The sequence below is a fragment of the Heterodontus francisci genome, chromosome 30 (genome assembly GCF_036365525.1).
Source record: "Heterodontus francisci isolate sHetFra1 chromosome 30, sHetFra1.hap1, whole genome shotgun sequence".
NCBI classification, from domain to species: domain Eukaryota; kingdom Metazoa; phylum Chordata; class Chondrichthyes; order Heterodontiformes; family Heterodontidae; genus Heterodontus; species Heterodontus francisci.
Genome location: NC_090400.1, coordinates 53,573,257 through 53,594,186, shown reverse-complemented (window position 1 = coordinate 53,594,186; position 20,930 = coordinate 53,573,257). Strand labels below are relative to the sequence as shown.

The 20,930-nt window shown below is 42.0% G+C and overlaps 1 protein-coding gene across 1 annotated transcript in view; it reads right to left on the bottom strand.

Moving 5' to 3' along the window:
- Positions 1-20,930, bottom strand: part of rpa1 (replication protein A1) — a 67,159-nt gene that overhangs the window by 8,431 nt on the left and 37,798 nt on the right. Inside the window, exons 8-13 of the mRNA XM_068010671.1 lie at positions 16,299-16,401; positions 10,581-10,649; positions 6,719-6,911; positions 5,898-6,037; positions 5,318-5,466; positions 2,150-2,282 (exon numbers count right to left, since the gene is read on the bottom strand). Coding sequence (XP_067866772.1) covers positions 2,150-2,282; positions 5,318-5,466; positions 5,898-6,037; positions 6,719-6,911; positions 10,581-10,649; positions 16,299-16,401 — 787 coding nt within the window. The remainder of the gene's footprint in view (positions 1-2,149; positions 2,283-5,317; positions 5,467-5,897; positions 6,038-6,718; positions 6,912-10,580; positions 10,650-16,298; positions 16,402-20,930) is intronic.

The window sequence follows — 20,930 nt, the reverse complement described above, 5'->3', positions numbered from 1 at the left end:
TACAATTGCTAAGCTTGATAGCAGCACTGGATTCTAACTCTGGCCTTTGAGTGGAAATACAGTCACTCAGTGGCCCAATTCTTCTTAGTCCCCTTCCTTAGATTTCATTTGTGAAAGCCTTTTTCATTTGCTCCTAAACAATCTGTTCGCATGCAGTTGTTACTACAGAATCAACTGCTACGTGTGCAACAGCTACATGATTTGGCAAAATTCCAGATCTATCCTCTCTCCAGGAAGCACAATTACAATTAGTACCCTACTTTGGAAAAAAAACAATTAAAGTGGAAAGGTCCATCAAGGGAAAGGCAAAAGGATTAAACCTACAGACATTTCCTGTCTATAAAACTGTACTTCCCAATGTCCCACTATTTGCCCTACTTTATGCATTAAATTCCTACGCCCACATTTGGAAATCAACTATGCAAACTTGTCAACCTGGCCAATGATGACACTATGGGCTGGATTTTATTTTGGCAACTAGGGTCCTGGCAACGGGACAGAAAGTGGGGGGGGCAACCCCGCCTTGGCCATTTGTCGGGCCCCTGGCTGCATTCAACAGCGGGCAGGCAATTAACTGCCCGCTCTCCCCTTTAAAGGATGGATGCCTGCACACCTCCAGGCAGCGCTGGCCAGAGTGCTAACAGCTCCTCAGTCCCGGCTGTGACAATGGAGGCCAACCACCACACAAGTTTGAATAGGGTCAGGGTTCACTGGGGCCAATCCGGCCATGGTGATTGGGGGGGTGGGGGGGAGGCGCGGTGGTGAACTTTTGTTGATGCTAGAAGATGTGAACAATTATCATGCATGGAGAAAGACTTTTCTTATCTTAATGAGTGTTCATTCCTCACATTAAAAAAGGTGTTGAATTTTGAAAGCTCTAATTATCATTTTGTTGATAAAACGTGAATGCCTATATTTTCCTTACCGCGGTCAGAGAGCAAGAGAGACAGAGGCACATGAATAGGAACCAATCACAAGAGACCAATATTTACAGAGCTCCCTTAGAATGTCAAACTACCACTGCCAGAAATGGGATCCCCTCCATATAGTGCTGTCAATTGCACTACTGATAATCACCAGGAATTCACCAGAGAATAAACCTCACATTCCAGCCATCCCCTGTTGTGCAAGGCCTCAAGTCAGCCTTCCACATCCAAACTCCTCCTTCCAGTAATGCCAGATCAAATAATTCCCCACGTTGCCAAACAGGCACTGTGAAACTTTAGGACCATTTCCCAGTGCTACCAAAGCTGCCTTTAAGTGCAGCCAAACCCCACGTCCCTTCCCCAACACTTAAATACCAAAATATCTACCACCGGTTGATGCATCTTGCATATCATGTATTCTCAGCTTTAGAAATGGTAAGGAAGAATAAGTACAAGGGTAAAGATACATTTTTAAAAATAAAGGCCACTCATATAGTTCTCTCAGAATATAGAGATCACTACTTTTCTCTTTCTTTCCTTACAATATCTCCTTCAAGGCAATTATCCTGTGCCCTTACACATTCAACACAGATTCAGCTGCTAAACTTTGCCCAAGAATGACATGGGGCAGCAAGTTTCCCACTCGCTTAAGCATTCAACCTCTTTTGGTATTTCCTTACAAATGTAACTCAGCAAGTTTATTTGGTTTGCAGCTGACACATGCAGATTATGGAGAACAGATTTTTGTCCTGGGTGAACTCTGCATGGGCTGGGGACCGAGGCTCCAATTGGTCCCAGCACCAATTATTTCTGTGGGTGGGGTGGAAAGAGAAAAGCTTTCTATTCCTAAACTCCTGCTGGAAACAAATATCAGGTAATGGTGGTCCAGTTTGACCTCAAAACTCTTCAGTCAAATAACGTGCAACACTCAGTTGAGACTCTCACTTAGGCAAGACACTAATGTGTGCCTGACGTCCATGGAAATGTATCCCACAGTCAAGCATTTGGGAAGGGAAAGAAAAAGTGGAACAATAGTGTTATTAGGAAAGTATAAGTACCAACCTCTATTATACCATATAATTCACCAGAAATGCTAGTGGCAAATCCTCAGCATGAAACCATTAAGTGAAATTAATATACAATTCACTGATAATGTAAAGCTTGTACTGCCATTGGGGTCAGTTGGGCTACATGCCAACAATCAGCTTGGAATCGAAACTCACCTTATCTCCATGTCCCAAATTCTCATTTTTAACCTCAAGCAGCATCTTCCAGTTTGTGTTTCCTCCACCGAAGGACCCACCCTTTGTATCTGAGATTGATGTCCCTTCTATCACTTGGCCCTCAGTATCAAACCTGTGTGGCAAACATAATATATACATGAACCTCCACAGCAAGTAATTTCCTAAATATCCAACATGCCATCCAGGTCGGATATAGACACAGCAGGCCCCAATGGTGTTGGGTCAAATGTTGGTCACGGAAGGTCTATTACAGGGCAGACAAGTGAGGGTCATGGCCAAGCTCACGCTAGAGCTGACAGGAATGAGTGGAGCAGGTGAGGGGGTCGGTCAGAAGTGGGGGGTAAAAATAAAAACAGGAAAGTGAAGGTTCCTGGTTGAGGTCTGGCAGTTAGGCTGAAAGTAGAGAGGGTGGGCATGGACTAGGTCTGGCAGCATTAAATGTAGTCAAAACAGGACAGCAACATACATGCTTACATTATCCAAATCAGATTGCTAGAAAAAAAAAAGTGGAGATATGATGGGCATGGTTCTATATTTCTTCTTTAAAAGAAAAAAGTTAGTAATTTCAGGGAATTTACTAGTGGGGCTGGTGAGACCTGAAGTGATTGACACAATCAGATCATGCAAAGCAGCTGGGGGTTGGGGTGGGGGGTAGAATGTCCTTACTTTTCTTGTCAATTTTCTCCACTTCCTTCTGAACACAGTGACCTCATGCTGGGGCACAGTTCCCAAAGATACTGGTCATTCTACACCATCTTGTCTAAGCAGACGATCCAGCTTAAGCCAGCCAGTAAAGACAAACTGCTTATTCAACTTCAAGAATCTAGGTGTGGTGCCCAGTTCAGTCCCCACCTTCAACAAAGGGTGTATCAAATAGCGGTCAGAACATGAATCCTGGGGATTCTCCCCTCCCTAAACCAGGTATATTCACACTAACTGCATTGTTCTGACCATCACGCTGGTTAGGATTAGCATGGACTGGGGATGGAAATTAAGAATTTCCTGCTGGGTATGATTCTACTCATTCTGTAATCCCAGTGATGGCGAGGAACCACAAAAAACAGATTTAAAAATCAGAACGTGCTGGGAGTAAACAGCATAAAAAAAAATTAATTCATTCCAATTCTGATACAATAAAATTTTATGGGGGTGGGGCAGGAGGGGTTAGGATGATGAATTGAAAGACATTAACCAGCAGCATAAATTCCAGGTGTATTCCACAAAAAACTCCACATTTTTGTAGATTCAAATACATTGCCCAGCAGACACCACAAGTCCTCACAGAACCAGATGTTCTGATTCAACACATTAGACCTGAAGGTTAAGCAGCTAAAACACAGAAATCTTTTACCTCTGGGGAAAAAGGGCTTGAAGTCAGGCCAGGTGGAACAAAATGAGTCTAGGCAGCTTCACCCAATTCCTGGTATTCCACAACATAAAACTGCCCACAACTCAGCACCTCGAGGGCATAGGGTTGGCTGATGTAGGAAACAAAGATTATAGCTTGCGATGCTTATTCAGGGCGGTGTCTCGAGCACTTTTAGAACACTGTATTGGGAGCTTTGCCCCTTTTGTTGTGCCTGCTCTGAGTGCTCCAAGCAGCAAGTCAATGGGTACAAATTAGGAAAACTACCATCAACCTTTACTAGCATTACAACCAAAAATAACAAATTTAAGTACAAGACATTCAAAATTACATATAGTTAAAAAAAATCTGAATTCCATGAATGTTTGATATATCCTAAATAACCTTTGTGCTATAGTTTACTTAATTCCAAAACAGTCTACAAAAAAAAGCTATAGGGAAAGGGCACACCTTGGTGCCAGTGTGGCTAAATCTGCTTCACACTTCCATTACCACAAGGTGCATTCTGAAAAGAATGCTAGGTTCACATTAGGGTCATCTAAATTTTGAATTTGCTGGCTCAAATGTATTAATGCTCCCTTTAAGTGCAATTTCTCATATACAAGAGCAACACTTCACCAATGCTCCTGTGTGTACTGTGCTTGGTTTCCATAACCACGTCAATATAATGCATCTATTATACAAACTGAAAACAATTTTCCTACCCCTACCCCCACTGTTGCACGCAAGCAATGGAAAAAAAAAAACAGGTTTGCATTGCATGTCTGCAAGCTGAATTATTGATAAGAATCCTATAAAACTACAAGGATTTTCACTGTTGACACCAACTGTCATTTGGAGGCATTTCCTTAGACTTACTGGCAAGACAAATGGGTCTGCTGTAGATTAGCATACATCTAATCCAAAACAGAATTTCAGAGGATCAAATCAATTTCTCTTCACTCATTGCTTAAAGCCACAATTTCCCAAGTTGTTGCAAAGTATAAAATAGACTTGTATATAATGCACCACTTCTTTGAAATTCTTCCCAGTACCATCCACTCTGTAGCAGGAAGAGATCAATTTCAGAAATGTGAGCTTACGTACATCTCTGACCTGTGTTCTTTGACCCCTGCTCGTCATAAAATCAGTTCCTGAATATGAAGATCTGAGGCCAGCAGGACAAGTACACTGTGCTTTGAAAATGAATCTTGCACTGCAGAGAAAACTTTAACATCTTCATAATAACTCTACAAATGCTGCTTTACCTTCAAACATAGAAGTCGTTAAAATCAACGCGACAACTGGCACGCTGCAATTAAACAAATGTTTTTCAACAGCTGCTGTATAAACTCTCGATTCTGTACATGATGTAGAAGAATAGACATGTGAACAGCTCACATCTCTAGCAACATCCTACAGCAACAAGTTAGGGACATACAATTTATTTTTCTTCCTTCTACGGGATAGGTGTGTACATCCAACACCTCATGACAGCACTGGCAGTCACATGTTCATTCACACAAATATAGCATCTGTGTGAAGCAGTTTCAACATTGCACCAGTGCTAAAGTTGTGCATATCAGGTGTTAATGCCCAAGCTGACTACAAAGAGAGTAGCATTCTAGACTCAGGTTTCATTTATATTAGAACTGCAACACTGGTATAAAGCAAGATGGCTCTGCACAGTCAATATAGTCGTAGAGTTCATACACCCATAAATACATGTATAGTACATTTAAGATTCAAACACTGCTTGTTGGCTTCAGGGAGAGGGGAAAAAAATCAAAATCTTAACGCACCATGCCCTCAGTTTGAAAGCCTCTGGAATATCAGGGTTAATCATTACAGTGCTGGATGACAAAACAGATAGGGATCGGCCACCAAAATCTGAAAGACGGGCTCCTTTAATAGCCACCACTGGCTGCTCTGATCCATTAAACTTCTCAGCCTAAAAACAGAAAAGAAGAAAAGTTGGAACTAAGTTCCACTGAAGACCATTTAAAGCAAGTAGTTTTAGCATTGTCTTGCACAGAAAGCAGACAGACAGGCACCTGTTCCAGGGCACTGAATCTGTGCTAGCATTTTGTCTCCACATAGCTTCATCTCACTATCCTGCAGATCCTTTAATATTCCTCTTTTTATGCAATTATCTAATACCCTTTTAAAAATAAATGTATAGGCACTGCTTCATCAGTTTGTGGCAGGAAATTTCACATTCAAACAACTCTCAAATTTCTTTTCTAACTTTCAATTGTGTATTTTTAAGTTAGTGTCCTTGTTACGATCTCACTTATCAGTGTGAACAATTCATCACTATTCAAGTATTGCAAAAGTTTGATTAATTGGATCTAAAAAAAAATGATAAAAGAAGATACTTACATCTTCACCCCACAGCGTAGTACTGACAATTTTCCCAGTCATATCCAACAGATAAACATTTCTCTTGGATACCTCTCGATTGTTTGACCTCACTGTTATCTTAGTGACGTCTTCAAATGACTTGCAGACTCCGATAACATCTGGAAAGAGACATTTTTAAAAAGTGACCAATACAAATTCTGAAAATATATACTATCAGAACAGGACAAGAGCACAAATTCCCACAGGGTGTTGGAAAATTTTGTATAAGGATAGGTGAAATGCCCAGAGTTTAGCGGTCCAGGACTAATGTGGGCTGAAAGCCGCTTGTTCCAACTTCAAGTCACAACTGAAGCAGAGCCTCCTTTTTCAAAAAAAAAAGGGATGATGCTCAGTTGTTGAATATGTTCAATGCTGAGATAAATACATTTTTGGACTCTAAGGGAATCAAGGGACATGGGGATCTGGCGGGAAAGAAAAGTTAAAGTCAAGGATCAGCCACAATCTTATTAAATGGTGGACAGGCCCAAGGGGCCATATGCTCGACTCTTGATCCTATTTCTTATATTCTTAAAAAAAAATGGTGAGTTTTTGGTACTTATTTTTATTTTGTTTTACAGAAAAAGCTGCCAAATTACTATATATACACACACCTGTTTAATTCACTTTCTAAAGGACAGATATTAAGTTACGTTAGCAAACATCAGGATACAATGCATCCAAAGCTTTCCTGTTTGTTAGCTTGTTTTGAGACAGCACCACCAGGTGACCATAAGCAGTACCATGGCAATATGTTGCATATTGCAGACCTGCACCAAACCTCCCCCTGAAAAGTTCCTCACCAAGCATTGTATCTTTGTCCTTGTTTTCTAGCTGATCTATCGGTACAAAGTCAAACTGGACTGTGGGCAAGTCAACTCCATCATCACAAGGAATCACAGTGGTTTCATTATTAAATGTCATCTCATAATCATTCTTCACAGATGTATACTGTTTATTGGCAGTCTTCAATGTCCCTTTTGACACAAAATATACCTGGAATGACAAAGCAGATGCAGCATTTTACTCAATTGCTTTTTATACCACTGCCGAAGATTCATACTTTCTCCCCCTCCCCGTACCTCATCTCACATTTAAAGTCAAAATAAACCTCTACATATAGGTCATAAATAAAGTAGCTTAATGGCAATGAGGTAAAGTTCACCATACACAGACAATGACCACAACTATTCACAGCATCACTTGTTACAGACCTCACCTCTTGCATTTTTTTTTCAGGAAAGCCTTGCACCTACTTCCAATCCTCAACATGCCTCTGGCCAAAAAAAGCATTCCCAAGAAGCACAACATACCAGCTTAATGAAGACACACTTCATGATCCACTGAATGGTGGAACAGACCTAAAGAGCTGAATGGCCTACTCCTGCTCCTATGATCAATCTCCCCCGAGTGAGCAGATGTCTGACCCTCACCCAAAACTGGAGTGATAAGGAAGTAAGAGAAACAAATGGCCAGTGACCCCAATAACATGGTGCTGTAACATGCTCACTGCCATCTCATAGTTAGCATTTTTCATTGCTAGATTATAATTAAACAGAAAATAAATGGACTCTTGTTTCCAGATTAATCTAGGCCTCTGAGTTACTAGTCTAGTAACATAACTACTATGCTACAAAATGTACTCTGGATGGGGGACTTCAATGTCCATCACCAAGAGTGGCTCAGTAGCACCACAACTAACCGAGCCGGCAGAGTCCTAAAGGACATAGCTGCTAGACTGGGTCTGCGGCAGGTAGTGGGGGAACCAACACGAGGGGAAAAACATACTTGACCTCGTCCTCACCAATGTGCCTGCCGCAGATGCATCTGTCCATGACAGGATTGGTAGGAGTGACCACTGCACAGTCCTTGTGGAGACGAAGTCCCGTCTTCACATTGATGATACCGTCCATCGTGTTGTGTGGCACTATCACCGTGCTAAATGGGATAGATTTCGAACAGATCTAGCAATGCAAAACTGGGCATCCATGAGGCGCTGTGGGCCATCAGCAGCAGCAGAATTGTAAACCACAATCTGTAACCTCATGGCCCGGCATATCCCCAACTCTACCATTACCATCAAGCCAGGAGACCAACCCTGGTTCAATGAAGAGTGCAGGAGGGCATGCCAGGAGCAGCACCAGGCATATCTCAAAATGAGGTGTCAACCTGGTGAAGCTACAACCCAGGACTACATGCATGCCAAACTGCATAAGCAGCATGCGATAGACAGAGCTAAGCGATCCCATAACCAACGGATCAGATCTAAGCTCTGCAGTCCTGCCACATCCAGCCGTGAATGGTGGTGGACAATTAAACAACTAATTGGAGGAGGTGGCTCCACAAATATCCCCATCCTCAATGATGGGGGAGCGCAGCACATCAGTGCGAAAGATAAGGCAGAAGCATTGACAACAATCTTCAGCCAGAAGTGACGAGTTGATGATCCAGCCTCCTGACGTCCCCAGTATCACAGATGCCAGATTTCAGCCAATTTGATTCACTCCGCGTGATATCAAGAAACGACTGAAGGCACTGGATACAGCAAAAGCTATGGGCCCTGACAATATTCCGGCAATAGTACTGAAGACCTGTGCTCCAGAACTTGCCGCGCCCCTAGCCAAGCTGTTCCAGTACAGCTACAACACTGGCATCTACCCTGCAATGTGGAAAATTGCCCAGGTATGTCCTGTACACAAAAAGCAGGACAAGTCCAACCCGGCCAATTACTGCCCCATCAGCTTACTCTCAATCATCAGTAAAGTGATGGAAGGGGTCATCAACAGTGTCATCAAGCGGCACTTGCTTAGCAATAACCTCAGTTTGGGTTCCGCCAGGGCCACTCAGCTCCTGACCTCATTACAGCCTTGGTTCAAACATGGACAAAAGAGCTGAACTCAAGAAGTGAGGTGAGAGTGACTGCCCTTGACATCAAGGCAGCATTTGACTGAGTATGGCAACAAGGAGCCCTAGCAAAACTGAGGTCAATGGGAATCAGGGGGAAAACACTCCGCTGGCTGGAATCATACCTAGCGCGAAGGAAGATGGTTGTTGGAGGTCAATCATCTGAGCTCCAGGACATCACTGCAGGAGTTCCTCAGGGAAGTGTCCTAGGCCTAACCATCTTCAGCTGCTTCATCAATGACCTTCCTTCAATCATAAGGTCAGAAGTAGGGATGTTCGCTGATGATTGCACAATGTTCAGCACCATTCGTGACTCCTTAGATACTGAAGCAGTCTGTGTAGAAATGCAGCAAGACCTGGACAATATCCAGGCTTGGGCTGATAAGTGGCAAGTAACATTTGCGCCACACAAGAGCCAGGCAATGACCATCTCAAACAAGAGAGAATCTAACCATCTCCCCATGACATTCAACGGCATTATCATCGCTGAATCCCCCACTATCAACATCCTAGGGGCTACCATTGACCAGAAACTGAAGTGGAGTAGCCATATAAATACAAGAGCAGGTCAGAGGCTAGGAATCCTGAGGCGAGTAACTCATCTCCTGACTCCCCAAAGCCTGTCCACCATCTACAAGGCACAGGTCAGGAGTGTGATGGAATACTCTCCACTTGCCTGAATGGGTGCAGCTCCAACACCACTCAAGAAGCTCGACACCATCCAGGACAAAGCAGCCCGCTTGAATGGCACCCCATCTACAAACATTCACTCCCTCCACCACCGACGCACAGTGGCAGCAGTGTGTACCATCTACAGGGTGCACTGCAGCAATGCACCAAGGCTCCTTACACAGCACCTTCCAAACCCACGACCTCTACCAACTAGAAGGACAAGGGCAGCAAATGCATGGGAACATCACACACCATCCTGACTTGGAACTATATCGCCATTCCTTCACTGTCGCTAGGTCAAAATCCTAGAACTCCCTTCCTAACAGCACTGTGGGTATACCTACTCCAAATGGACTGCAGCAGTTCAAGGCGGCAGCTCACCACCACCTTCTCAAGGGCAATTAGGGATGGGCAATAAATGCTGGCCTGGCCAGTGACGCCTACATCCCGTGAATGAATTTAAAAAAAACCTCTAAATGCGACTGGCACAGATATTTCCAGTTAAAATCATGGCACCAGTACAGACAAATTGGCCAAACGACCCCCTAACTTGTTATTTTGATGATCCCTGTCTTAACTATTAATTTTAAAATTAATTGTCATTTCTATTGTAAATCAGAAGACAAAATTGGAAAACAAAACAGAAAGTGCCGGAAGTACTCAGCAGGTCTGGCGACATCTGTGGAGAGAGAAAGTATTTCTGACAGAACTGAAATGTTAACTCTGTTTCTCTCTCCACAGATGATACCAGACCTGCAAAGTGTAAATAAATTCCACAACATTAAATCTATATAAACGTCTATGTTCCAGGTATACTTCAAGCTCCATCTAAATAAAGGTAAACACCACCATAATACAACAGTATTGTATAGAATTCTTCCATCTTCCAACATCGCTATCACTTTGGAAGTAAGCTGTCTGCACACAAATATGTAGTTTTGCCACACCAGAACATACACATAACGTAATACATCTGAACTTATGCTGAAAGATATTTTAGGAATACAGCCTAGTGACTACAGGCTGCCATTCCTTTTATATTTTAAGTGCTGTGGTACAATTCTGCAAAATTAACACAAGTCTCTTTACCTTATTCAGTTCAATAAGTGGGAAGTACTTATCCACCTGCTCAGTGAAAACCGTGGCTCTAATTTCACCCTGCAAAACAAAGCAATTCAAATCAATAGGAATTCTGCATCTAGTTAAGGAAGATTCCTGCATCAAGATCAAATTGAACTAACTTTTACTGCAGCCATCAATAGCCTCCAGCAGGCTCAGTGATACTCCTTTTCATTCTCACCTCATATTCCTCCCATTCGGAGTACAGAACACAACTTCTCTATCAGGAACTGTCCCAGAGGGTCTCAGCTAAGATCAAAAATTATCGTGCAGGGAAGTCGCAGGTAAGAAACTGTGTGTCAGTGGAACAGTCCAACTTATGCTATTTTATGCTTAGTGTAATTCATTGAAAAATCAATGCTATCAAACTATTCCATTAAATAGTCAGCTTTGAGACAAATTGCTTCCATTTACTTTTTAAATGAAATTTCATTGTATTTTAACAAGTACAGTAGAATCTATTTTAGATATTACTGTTCTTTCAACCAAACATCTTCTGATTACCTGTTGGAGAACAGAAAAAAAAAGAGTTTTGCACAGAGTGCTTGGAGAACAAAATACAGTAACTACAAATAAATAGTTACCAAAAATGGTGAAAAATGACAGCTGAAACTGAATGCATCAATTTTCAACCAAAAAATCCCACAACTTAATGCTTGCCACTCCTATATAAAAATAAAAAAGGACACTTCAGAAGTGGCGCTAGTGGATCTTACTGCTTGAAGCTTTTACTTCAGGGTAGAGAGAAAAGGGGGGCCTTTATAACAGAAAAACAGCATTACTGGATTACATAGATCCAAATCAATATTTCTTTGCACAGGCAGGTGTCATATAGATCCTTTAGTGCGTGGACTGGAAATTAGTCCAAAAGGAGTATCACATCTTTAAAAACAGTACTAAGGTAAGGCAAGAATATTACGCTCAAGTAGCACGAAGAAACAAATATAGATATAACAGTACCAACAGCAATAGAAACAAACATTGCTGCAGTCACAAAGAGAAATGAATTTACAGATGAAAAATCAGCCTGCCATCATACGGAGATGAACATTTATTAGTATTAGAAGTACACAAAGTATTACAATTATAGATAGATCAAACCAATATCACTCTCAGCGAAATGTTAAGGAGGTAAAAAAAAATATATAGCAGTAACAACTGAAAATTTCAGGTTAAAGAAAATTATATTATACAGTAAAAACATGTCCTGAAAATCAGATGGGTTCTATGAAAAGCATGCAACCCATTCTTCCAGATTACAGCCTAGGCGATAAAGATGAAAATCCACATCATGATGTTTAAATGTCAAATTTATACACAGTGAGGGCAAGATGCAACACAGCTTACAGATCCCTCAGTGAGAAGTATTAACTACTGTCGAACACATTTAGAACACATGGAGAGTAGTTTCAGGTCTATTTAGGTTCGGGGAGACGCACACCATTAAGTGTATTACATTATCTAGTTTCTAGATGATTTGTTACATGTTATATGTTACATCAACTGTTCCAGGATGAAGCAAATGGTCTGCAGACCTGAAGCTTAGAAGAGGCAAGTACTCCAGAACAGGGTGGAAGGGGGAATGCGATGCTTATAATATAGCCACTTATGGATAAAATTATGAATTTGGAGGAACTGATTTACCCATAGTGGTGAAAATGTTGAATTTTCTGCCTGTGGCTGAAACAGATAAATTTGAGGGGAGGCTTGATGCATACACCATGGAGAGGGAAATAAAGGGATATGAGAGTAGGGCGGGAAGAGATAATTAAGAGTGAGAGAAGGCCTGTATTGAATATAAACAGTGGCGTAGATCAAATAGTTGGTTTGTGTACTATAGATGCTATGTATCTAATTCTGTGACAACTTCTTTATCTTATTGCATTAATCAAAGCAGTACAGACTAAATTCCAGAATCTTACATTGTAATAAGGATTATCCCCCACAGTTGCCTTCCTAATAGAATGGCTGTACTATAGATACCCTTACCTTGTATTTGCCACCATTTAAAATTACTCCAGGAAATGTTAGACTTTGCCATTGCAGTCGGTCATATTTTTGTGATTAGGTGATCCAGCAAAATCATACATAATTTATTTAAACCCTTTAGTATAATAAAGGCAAAAATATTGGAATCATGAAGGGTCAGGTACAAAATGCATTCCATACGATTCTCTGAAGTTCTGAGGTCAACTGCTTAATGGACATCGTGATCTGCAGCAATAACCAAGTACCTACTCTGCTAGGTATATAGTTTCTGTTCAATATTACTCATTAATACTTTTGTTGTCAAAGTATGTTGCAAATGCACTCAAAGCAGCCCAATAGCTTTTAACGTTGTACTACTGGAAATCAAGTGGAAGCAACACACTAAGCTCCTGTTTGAACAACATTCTTACTTGGACTTTAACAGCTGAGGGCAAGACTTTTGCCAGTCATGGACACAAATGTGCCGACAGGAGGATGGATAACTGGTTAGGAATGTGGAACAGGAAGTGACACTGGATTGATGGATCCTTCTAAAGTGCATACAGTCTCTAGCACAGAATCAGGTCATTTGGCCTGACTGGTCTATGCCGGTGTTTATGCTCCACACGAGCCTCTGCCCATTCTCTTCATCTCACTCTACCAGTTTACCCTTCTATTGCTTCCTCCCTCATATGCTTACCTAGCTTTCTGTTAAATGAATCTATGCTACATGCCTCAACCGTTCCTTGTGATAACGAGTTCCACATAATTCTAACCATTCTCTACATAAAGAAGTTTCTCCTGAAGTTCCTATTTGCTGTACTCATGTCTATCTTATATTTATAGTCCCTGGCTTCAGTCTTCTCCACCAAGTGCAAACATCTCTCTGTCTACCCTAACAAAAACCTTCATAATTTAAAAGGCCTGTATTAGGTCACCCTACAGCTGTCATTTCAGAGATGTTCAGCCTTTCATAATAGTTATAACCTCTCAGTTCATAGTGTAGACATGGGGCACTGAATGAAAGCACCACAGCTGGGTCACACAGCCACTAATGATTAGAGCACTCATGCCAGGGTGGGTGGGATACGAGTCTGATTATTGTTCCATTCATGTCTTACCATAAGCTACAGAAAGTTTAGTTTAGTTTAGAGATACAGCACTGAAACAGGCTCTTCGGCCCACCGAGTCTGTGCCGACCATCAACCACCCATTTATACTAATCCTACACTAATCCCATATTCCTACCACATCCCCACCTGTCCCTATATTTCCCTACCACCTACCTACACTAGGGGCAATTTATAATGGCCAATTTACCTATCAACCTGCAAGTCTTTGGCATGTGGGAGGAAACTGGAGCACCCGGAGGAAACCCACGCAGACACAGGGAGAACTTGCAAACTCCACACAGGCAGTACCCAGAATTGAAGCCGGGTCACTGGAGCTGTGAGGCTGCGGTGCTAACCACTGCGCCGCCCAGCATCTCTCATGGATGGAGAGACAAGGAGGAAAAAAAAAAATCAAAGGGCAGTCATGACTGGGCAACAGTTTGAACAATGCCTCCTGGCAAGGGATGGAGTGTGGAAGCAGACTGCAGTATTGTTCAAACTGTGCTCTCTCCAGCCAAGAACCCCAGTGTTCCAGGAGTGTAACAATCAGTGGCGGCTGCTGATCTTTGACAGGTGAGACACAGCTACATGTCTTGCCATGCCAGCATGTTACCATAGCAACAGGTGCTTACTGTGGAATCTCATTACCAACCTCATAAGCTGCATATTATCTTTTACTAATTGCATTGTTCAACGGTTGTTTTCTTTTAAATCTTTACATGCAGGAATGGACCTTTGTTTAATTAAAAAATTTTAGCCAAACAAACTAACTGTGGAGTATCACCGAATTCATTGCAAAGTTTAGCTGTTCAAGGGCACCCAAAGTACAGTGACCAATCAATCCATCCTGGGAACTTTCCTGTGCAACATTACCCCTCACATTACCAGGAAAAAATGATCAGGAGGACTGGCAGGGTTTACAACGGGCAGCCAATCTGCGACTGCCCTGTGGTTAAAATTGAATTTAATAGACGGGACGGGATGTTTCCAGCAGGGCATTCTCCTTTGTATTGCTGTGGTAAGATGGGAAAAGAAAAATTATGCAGCAGATAAATTTAAATACCTGGAACTTCCTGTTGGGAAATCCATGCAAGACTTCAGTGCCCAGCCCAATAAGCTGCCTCTGGCAACAAAGGCCAGGAGTTGAAGATGGGAATAACTGACACTAATGATGATTGAGCTATTACATTGATAGTACGTGAGCCATACATAGCAGATTTCATTCTCGGTCAGTACAGAGTTAGCTCATTTCAGTAGTTTGTTTGCCTATAGGATGCCAAAATATTCTCAAAAATCCGAGGTTGGGTGGTAGGGTGGGGAAAGATTGGCATTTCCATTCAATCTTTATCTATGGCAAAGACAGGATGAGTTCATCTATGATGATTCCCCATGATCAAATAAGCCTGCTGCACTCATCTGTTATACATAGGTAATTGGTTGAGGTAGCAAAGGGCGATGGCGTTTATAAAATACCTACATAATGAGCTAGCGTCTTGGGAGAAACGAAAATTGGGGAATAAAAAAAAGTTAAATAATTCTCGTTATACTTTTTTAAAAAAAAAACAAATCTGTAAGATTAGTCTTGCGTGTTGCTATTTCAGGTGAGGTAAACAAGCAGTTTACAAAGGTTCACATTTCTATGACCATATGCAATTCTGAATTGAAGTCAGAAACATTTTCACATAACTCACAAAATACTGAGCAGCTGGGAACAATTCACCAGCCTGCTTGCTAGAAAACTGTGTAAAGGCCCATCATAAATTACATTATTGGAAACCATTGATATTGGAAAAAAAGGGTTAAAAGCCTTATTTGCATAAAATAAAACATTGAATTGTGACAATCCTTGCAGCTGCTAAAATTATATTCTAAGTTAGCAGGGAAGTATAAATTCAGCTTATGCATTCAAGCCTTCAGAAAATATTAACAGGTAGGCAATAGTACTGGATCAGTTAACAAGACTCTTCGATTTTTGCAGATATTTTTGGCAAGGCAATGTGAAAATGATATCTGAAAGGCGGTTTGTCAAATCAATTAGAGAGTAGGTCTAAATCCCTCCCGTTAAGTGCAATAATCAGGATGACCTGAAACCTAATGTTGGATCAGTACTGGCTGTGCCAACTACAGAAAAAAATCAGATTATGGCAGGTCTTCAGAAACTATGGGACAGTCTGGTGCCAGGCTGTAATATTTTTGGCCTGCGCGGTGCTCTAACATACAAACAAGTATTTGAAAAACTATTACCAACAAATCATTTAAAATAGCATATTGGATTTTTTCCCCAAAAAGGCTTAATGATAAACACAACATGGCTAATAAAAAAATTAAAGCAAATCAATACACAATTTTAAAAAGGTTTAAAAAATAAGTCCATCAACAGAATCAATAAGTTGACTTTAAAAAATGCTCTAAGTATAAACAGCCCAAACAAAGATGGATTGGTTTGGTCACTATGTAAAGAGCTCCCTTAAGGCCTAGTCAAGCAGTAACTAAAGGCTGCCCCCTGCAGACCAGCACAAGGTTTGCTGAAGATGAAGCTGTTTACAGGGAACACCCCCTCGTGGTGAGTAAACAAAGCACAAAGCTAACAGCACAGAAGGATTCTTACACTCTCATCCAGCAGCTCAATGGAAAATAGCTTTCCCTCTCCACGGGAGTTGCTCCATGTTCTAATCTGACTCTTATTGGTAACACGAGCCCGGATTGTCCACCTAGGGAAAAGGCAAGATTTAATAGAGCCTTTTTATTTCACAACGCAAGCCAATTCAACAGAATAGACTCTGTGTAGAGATTATACCTTACAACCTTGTTAATACTTTGGCATGACAGACAAAAATCAATTTGTAGAATATTCTAAAATGTTTACTTACTTGTGAAAATTGCAATGGATTAATCCGATAAACACAAGAGAAGCAGGACTTGTCCTCAGGAAATAAAACAATTTTTTTCTTCTATGCCTTGCACATCTTGGAAACTTTCTTCAAAGTTACCCATGAACAAGCACTCTTGGAACATTTATGTACATTAAGACGTCTTGAGCTGGCAGTCTTGCAGTTACAAACAAAAAGGTAGCTGGGGCGGGGGGGCTGCTCTGCTCAGCCAATGCTTTCTTTTCTCCCAGCCCAGGGGAACCTGACTAGACATACAAATATTTGAAGTCTGATCAAATCTTCAATTTTGTTCTGTCCAAGTATTCACATTTCAAAAAATTCTCATCTGAGAATTCCCCAAGGCAGGTCAAATTCCGTCAGTAGTAACATTCCTGGCAGAGCTGCGTTAACATTTAGAAACATTCTTACATGTAGAATATTGCAACTACTGCACATTTTGTTGTATCTGAGATAATCAAAAGCAGCAAAAATATACTGACTTCACCTCCTCATCCAGACTGCTATCCAAAGAATCAGTTCAATTTATTGATAAAGCAAGTGGTTGCTCTTAAGTACATGCACAAATTTGATTAATGTGTGGTGGTGGCAACCTTAATTCTCCAGTCTGTTCCTTTTCTTCCCCCACTCCTCCAACAGTCTCTCATCCCCACCAATACCCAGTTGAGAATGAGTTTTTCCCGAGGGAAGTGGTTTTTAATTATTTATTTTTCTTAATAAAGTGACACCTAACTGGTTTGAAAATTGCATACATCCCAGCAACAAGCTAGGAGATATTTATTCCAACAACAGGTCGCCTGCCTAAATCACATCATGTAAAAGAATGAATGACAGCTCAAAAAAGTTTCCTCCTCTATTACCCTCCCCACCATTGACATTTTGGTCTTAAACTAAAGAAAGCCAGCCCTCCTGTTAAGATACAAGAAAAGTCCTTCTTGATCTCGAAAGTGAGTCAATTATCTCAATTTTGGGCAAACTTTAACAAAGGGCTTAAAGACAAAGATTATTCATTTTTCTGATGAGTGTTGTTCAGTCACTCACTTCCTCTGTCCCTTCTTACAATTTTTCTCCATTTGGTATCCTCTCTTCAATCATCTACCACTCCAACAAAGAATGCCTGATGATATATACTCGGGCTTCTAAAAACACTACAAAGAAATACACAAAGACTAGCAAGGTGGCCTGCCCTACCATTTTCAGCTGGCTGTGACACCACTGGCAAGAATGAGTGCATTGTTGTTAGATTTTTGTATATCTTGGTATTATGCTACAGCAAAACAAAGATACATCAGCAACATTAATGAATGTTGACCAATGTACTTCTTGTATATAACTATTAATTCATCACCTCAAAATGCCCTTACTACCAGCAACAGGCCTGTAATCCCCAACATTTTCCAGCCCTACAACTCTCCAATTATGCAACATTAGAACATAGAACAGTACAGGCCCTTCGGCCCACGATGTTGTGCAGAACATTTAACCTACTCTAAGATCAAACTAACTACATACCCTTCATTCTACTATCATCCATGTACCTATCCAAGAGTCGCTTAAATGTCCCTAATGTATCTGCTTCTACCACCACCGCTGGCAGCGCATTCCACGCACCCACCACTCTCTGTGTAAAGAACCTACCTCTGACATCTCCCCGAAACCTTCCTCCAATCACCTTAAAATTATGCCCCCTGGTGATGGCCCTTTCCGCCCTGGGAAAAGGTCTTTGGCTATCCACTCTATCTATGCCTATCATCTTGTGCCACTCTATCAAGTCACCTCTCATCCTTCTTCGCTCCAATGAGAAAAGCCCCAGCTCCCTCAATCTTTCTTCGTAAGACATGCCTTCCAGTCCAGGCAGAATCCTGGTAAATCTCCTCTGCACCCTCTCTAAAGCTTCCACATCCTTCCTATAATGAGGCAACCAGCACTGACCACAATATTCCAAGTGTGGTCTAACCAGCTTTATAGAGCTGCAGCAGAACCTCGTGGCTCTTAAACTCAATCCCCGTTAATGAAAGCCAACACACCATACACCTTCTTAACAACCCTATCAACTTGGGTGGCAACTTTGAGCGATCTATAGACATGGACCCCAAGATCCCTCTGTTCCTCCACACTACCAAGAATCCTGTCTTTAAGCCTGTATTCTGCATTCAAATTCGACCTTCCAAAATGAATCACTTCACACTTTTCCAGGTTGAACTCCATCTGCCACTTCTCAGCCCAGCTCTGCATCCTGTCAATGTCCCGTTGCAACCTACAACAGCATTCCACACTATCCACAACTCCAACAATCTTCATGTCATCGGCAAACTTGCTAACCCAGCCTTCCACTTCCTCATCCAAGTCAGTTATAAAAATCACAAAGACCAGAGCTCCCAGAACAGATCCCTGCGGAACACCACTGGTCACCGAGCTCCATGCTGAATACTTTCCATCTACTACCACCCTCTGACTTCTATGGGCCAGCCAATTTTGTATCCAGACAGCCAACTTTCCCTGCATCCCATGCCTCCTTACTTTCTGAATGAGCCTACCATGGGGAACCTTATCAAACGCCTTGCTAAAATCCATATACACCACATCCACTGCTCTTCCTTCATCAATGTGTTTTGTCACATCTTCAAAGAGTTCAATAAGGCTTGTGAGGCATGACCTGCCCCTCACAAAGCCATGCTGACTGTCTCTAATCAAATCATGCTTTTCCAAATAATCATAAATCCTGTCTCTCAGAATCCTCTCCAATAATTTGCCCACTACCGACGTAAGACTGACTGGTCTATAATTCCCAGGGTTATCCCTATTCCCTATCTTGAACAAGGGAATAACATTTGCCACCCTCCAATCATCTGGTACTACTCCAGTGGACAGTGAGGACGCAAAGATCATCGCCAAAGGCGCGGCAATCTCTTCCCTCGCTTCCCGTAATATCCTTGGGTATATCCCGTCTGGCCCCGGGGACTTATCTGTCCTCATAACATTCAAAATTTCCAGCACATCCTCCCTCTTAACCTCAACCTGTTCGAGCATATCAGCCTGTTTCACGCTGTCCTCACAAACGACCAGGTCCCTCTCACTAGTGAATACTAAAGCAAAGTATTCATTTAGGACCTCCCCTACCTCCTCCGACTCCAGGCACAAGTTCCCTCCATTATCCCTGATCGGCCCTACCCTCACTCTGGCCATCCTCTTGTTCCTCACATGTGTAGAACGCCTTGGGACTTTCCTTAATCCTACCCGCCAAGACTTTTTCATGTCCCCTTCTAGCTCTCCTAAGTCCATTCTTCAGTTCCTTCCTGGCTACCTTGTAACCATCTACAGCCCTGTCTGATCCTTGCTTCCTCAACCTTAAGCTTCCTTCTTCCTCTTGACTGGCTGTTCCACATCTCTTGTCATCCAAGGTTCCTTCACCCTACCATCCCTTCCTTGCCTCATCGGGACATACCTATCCAGCAGTCGCAGCAAGTGCTCCCTAAACAACCTCCACATTTCTGTCGTGCATTTCCCTGAGAACATCTGTTCCCAATTTATGCCCTCCAGTTCCTGCCTAATAGCATTGTAATTCCCCCTCCCCCAATTAAATATTTTCCCATCCAGTCTGCTCCTGTCTCTCTCCATGACTATAGTAAAGGTCAGGGAGTTGTGATCACTATCACTGAAATGCTCTCACACCGAGAGATCTGCCACCTGGCCTGGTTCGTTGCCAAGCACCAAGTCCAACATAGTCTCCCCCCTAGTCGGCCTATCTACATATCGAGTCAGTAAACCTTCCTGGACACACCTGACAAAAACGGCTCCATCCAAACTATTTGCACTAAGGAGGTTCCAATCAATATTAGGGAAGTTGAAGTCACCCATGACAACAACCCTGTTACTTCCACACCTTTCCAAAATCTGCCTCCCAATCTGTTCCTTCATGTCTCTGTTGCTATTAGGGGGTCTATAGAAAACTCCCAACAAAGTGACTGCTCCTTTCCTGTTTCTGACTTCCACCCATAATGACTCAGTAGACAAACATTCCTCCAACTCTGGCCTCTTAAGCCTCCTTCTGACGACTATGTCTTCAGCTGTCTAAGCCCCAAGCTCTGGAATTCCCTCCAAAAAAAAAAACACTCTGTTCCTTTAAGAATCTGGTTAAAACCTACCTCTGACCAAACGTTTGGTCACCTGCCCCAATATCCCCTTCCTTGGCTGTGTCTGATTAAGCTCCTGTGAATCATCTATGTTTTTACTACATTAAAGGCACTATATAAACACCTCTTGTTGTTAATGCCACATTTGAATAGAACAGTGGATAGAAGGAACATTTAAGAGAAGAATACTATGCAGACAGTATGAGGAGCTAAACTGCT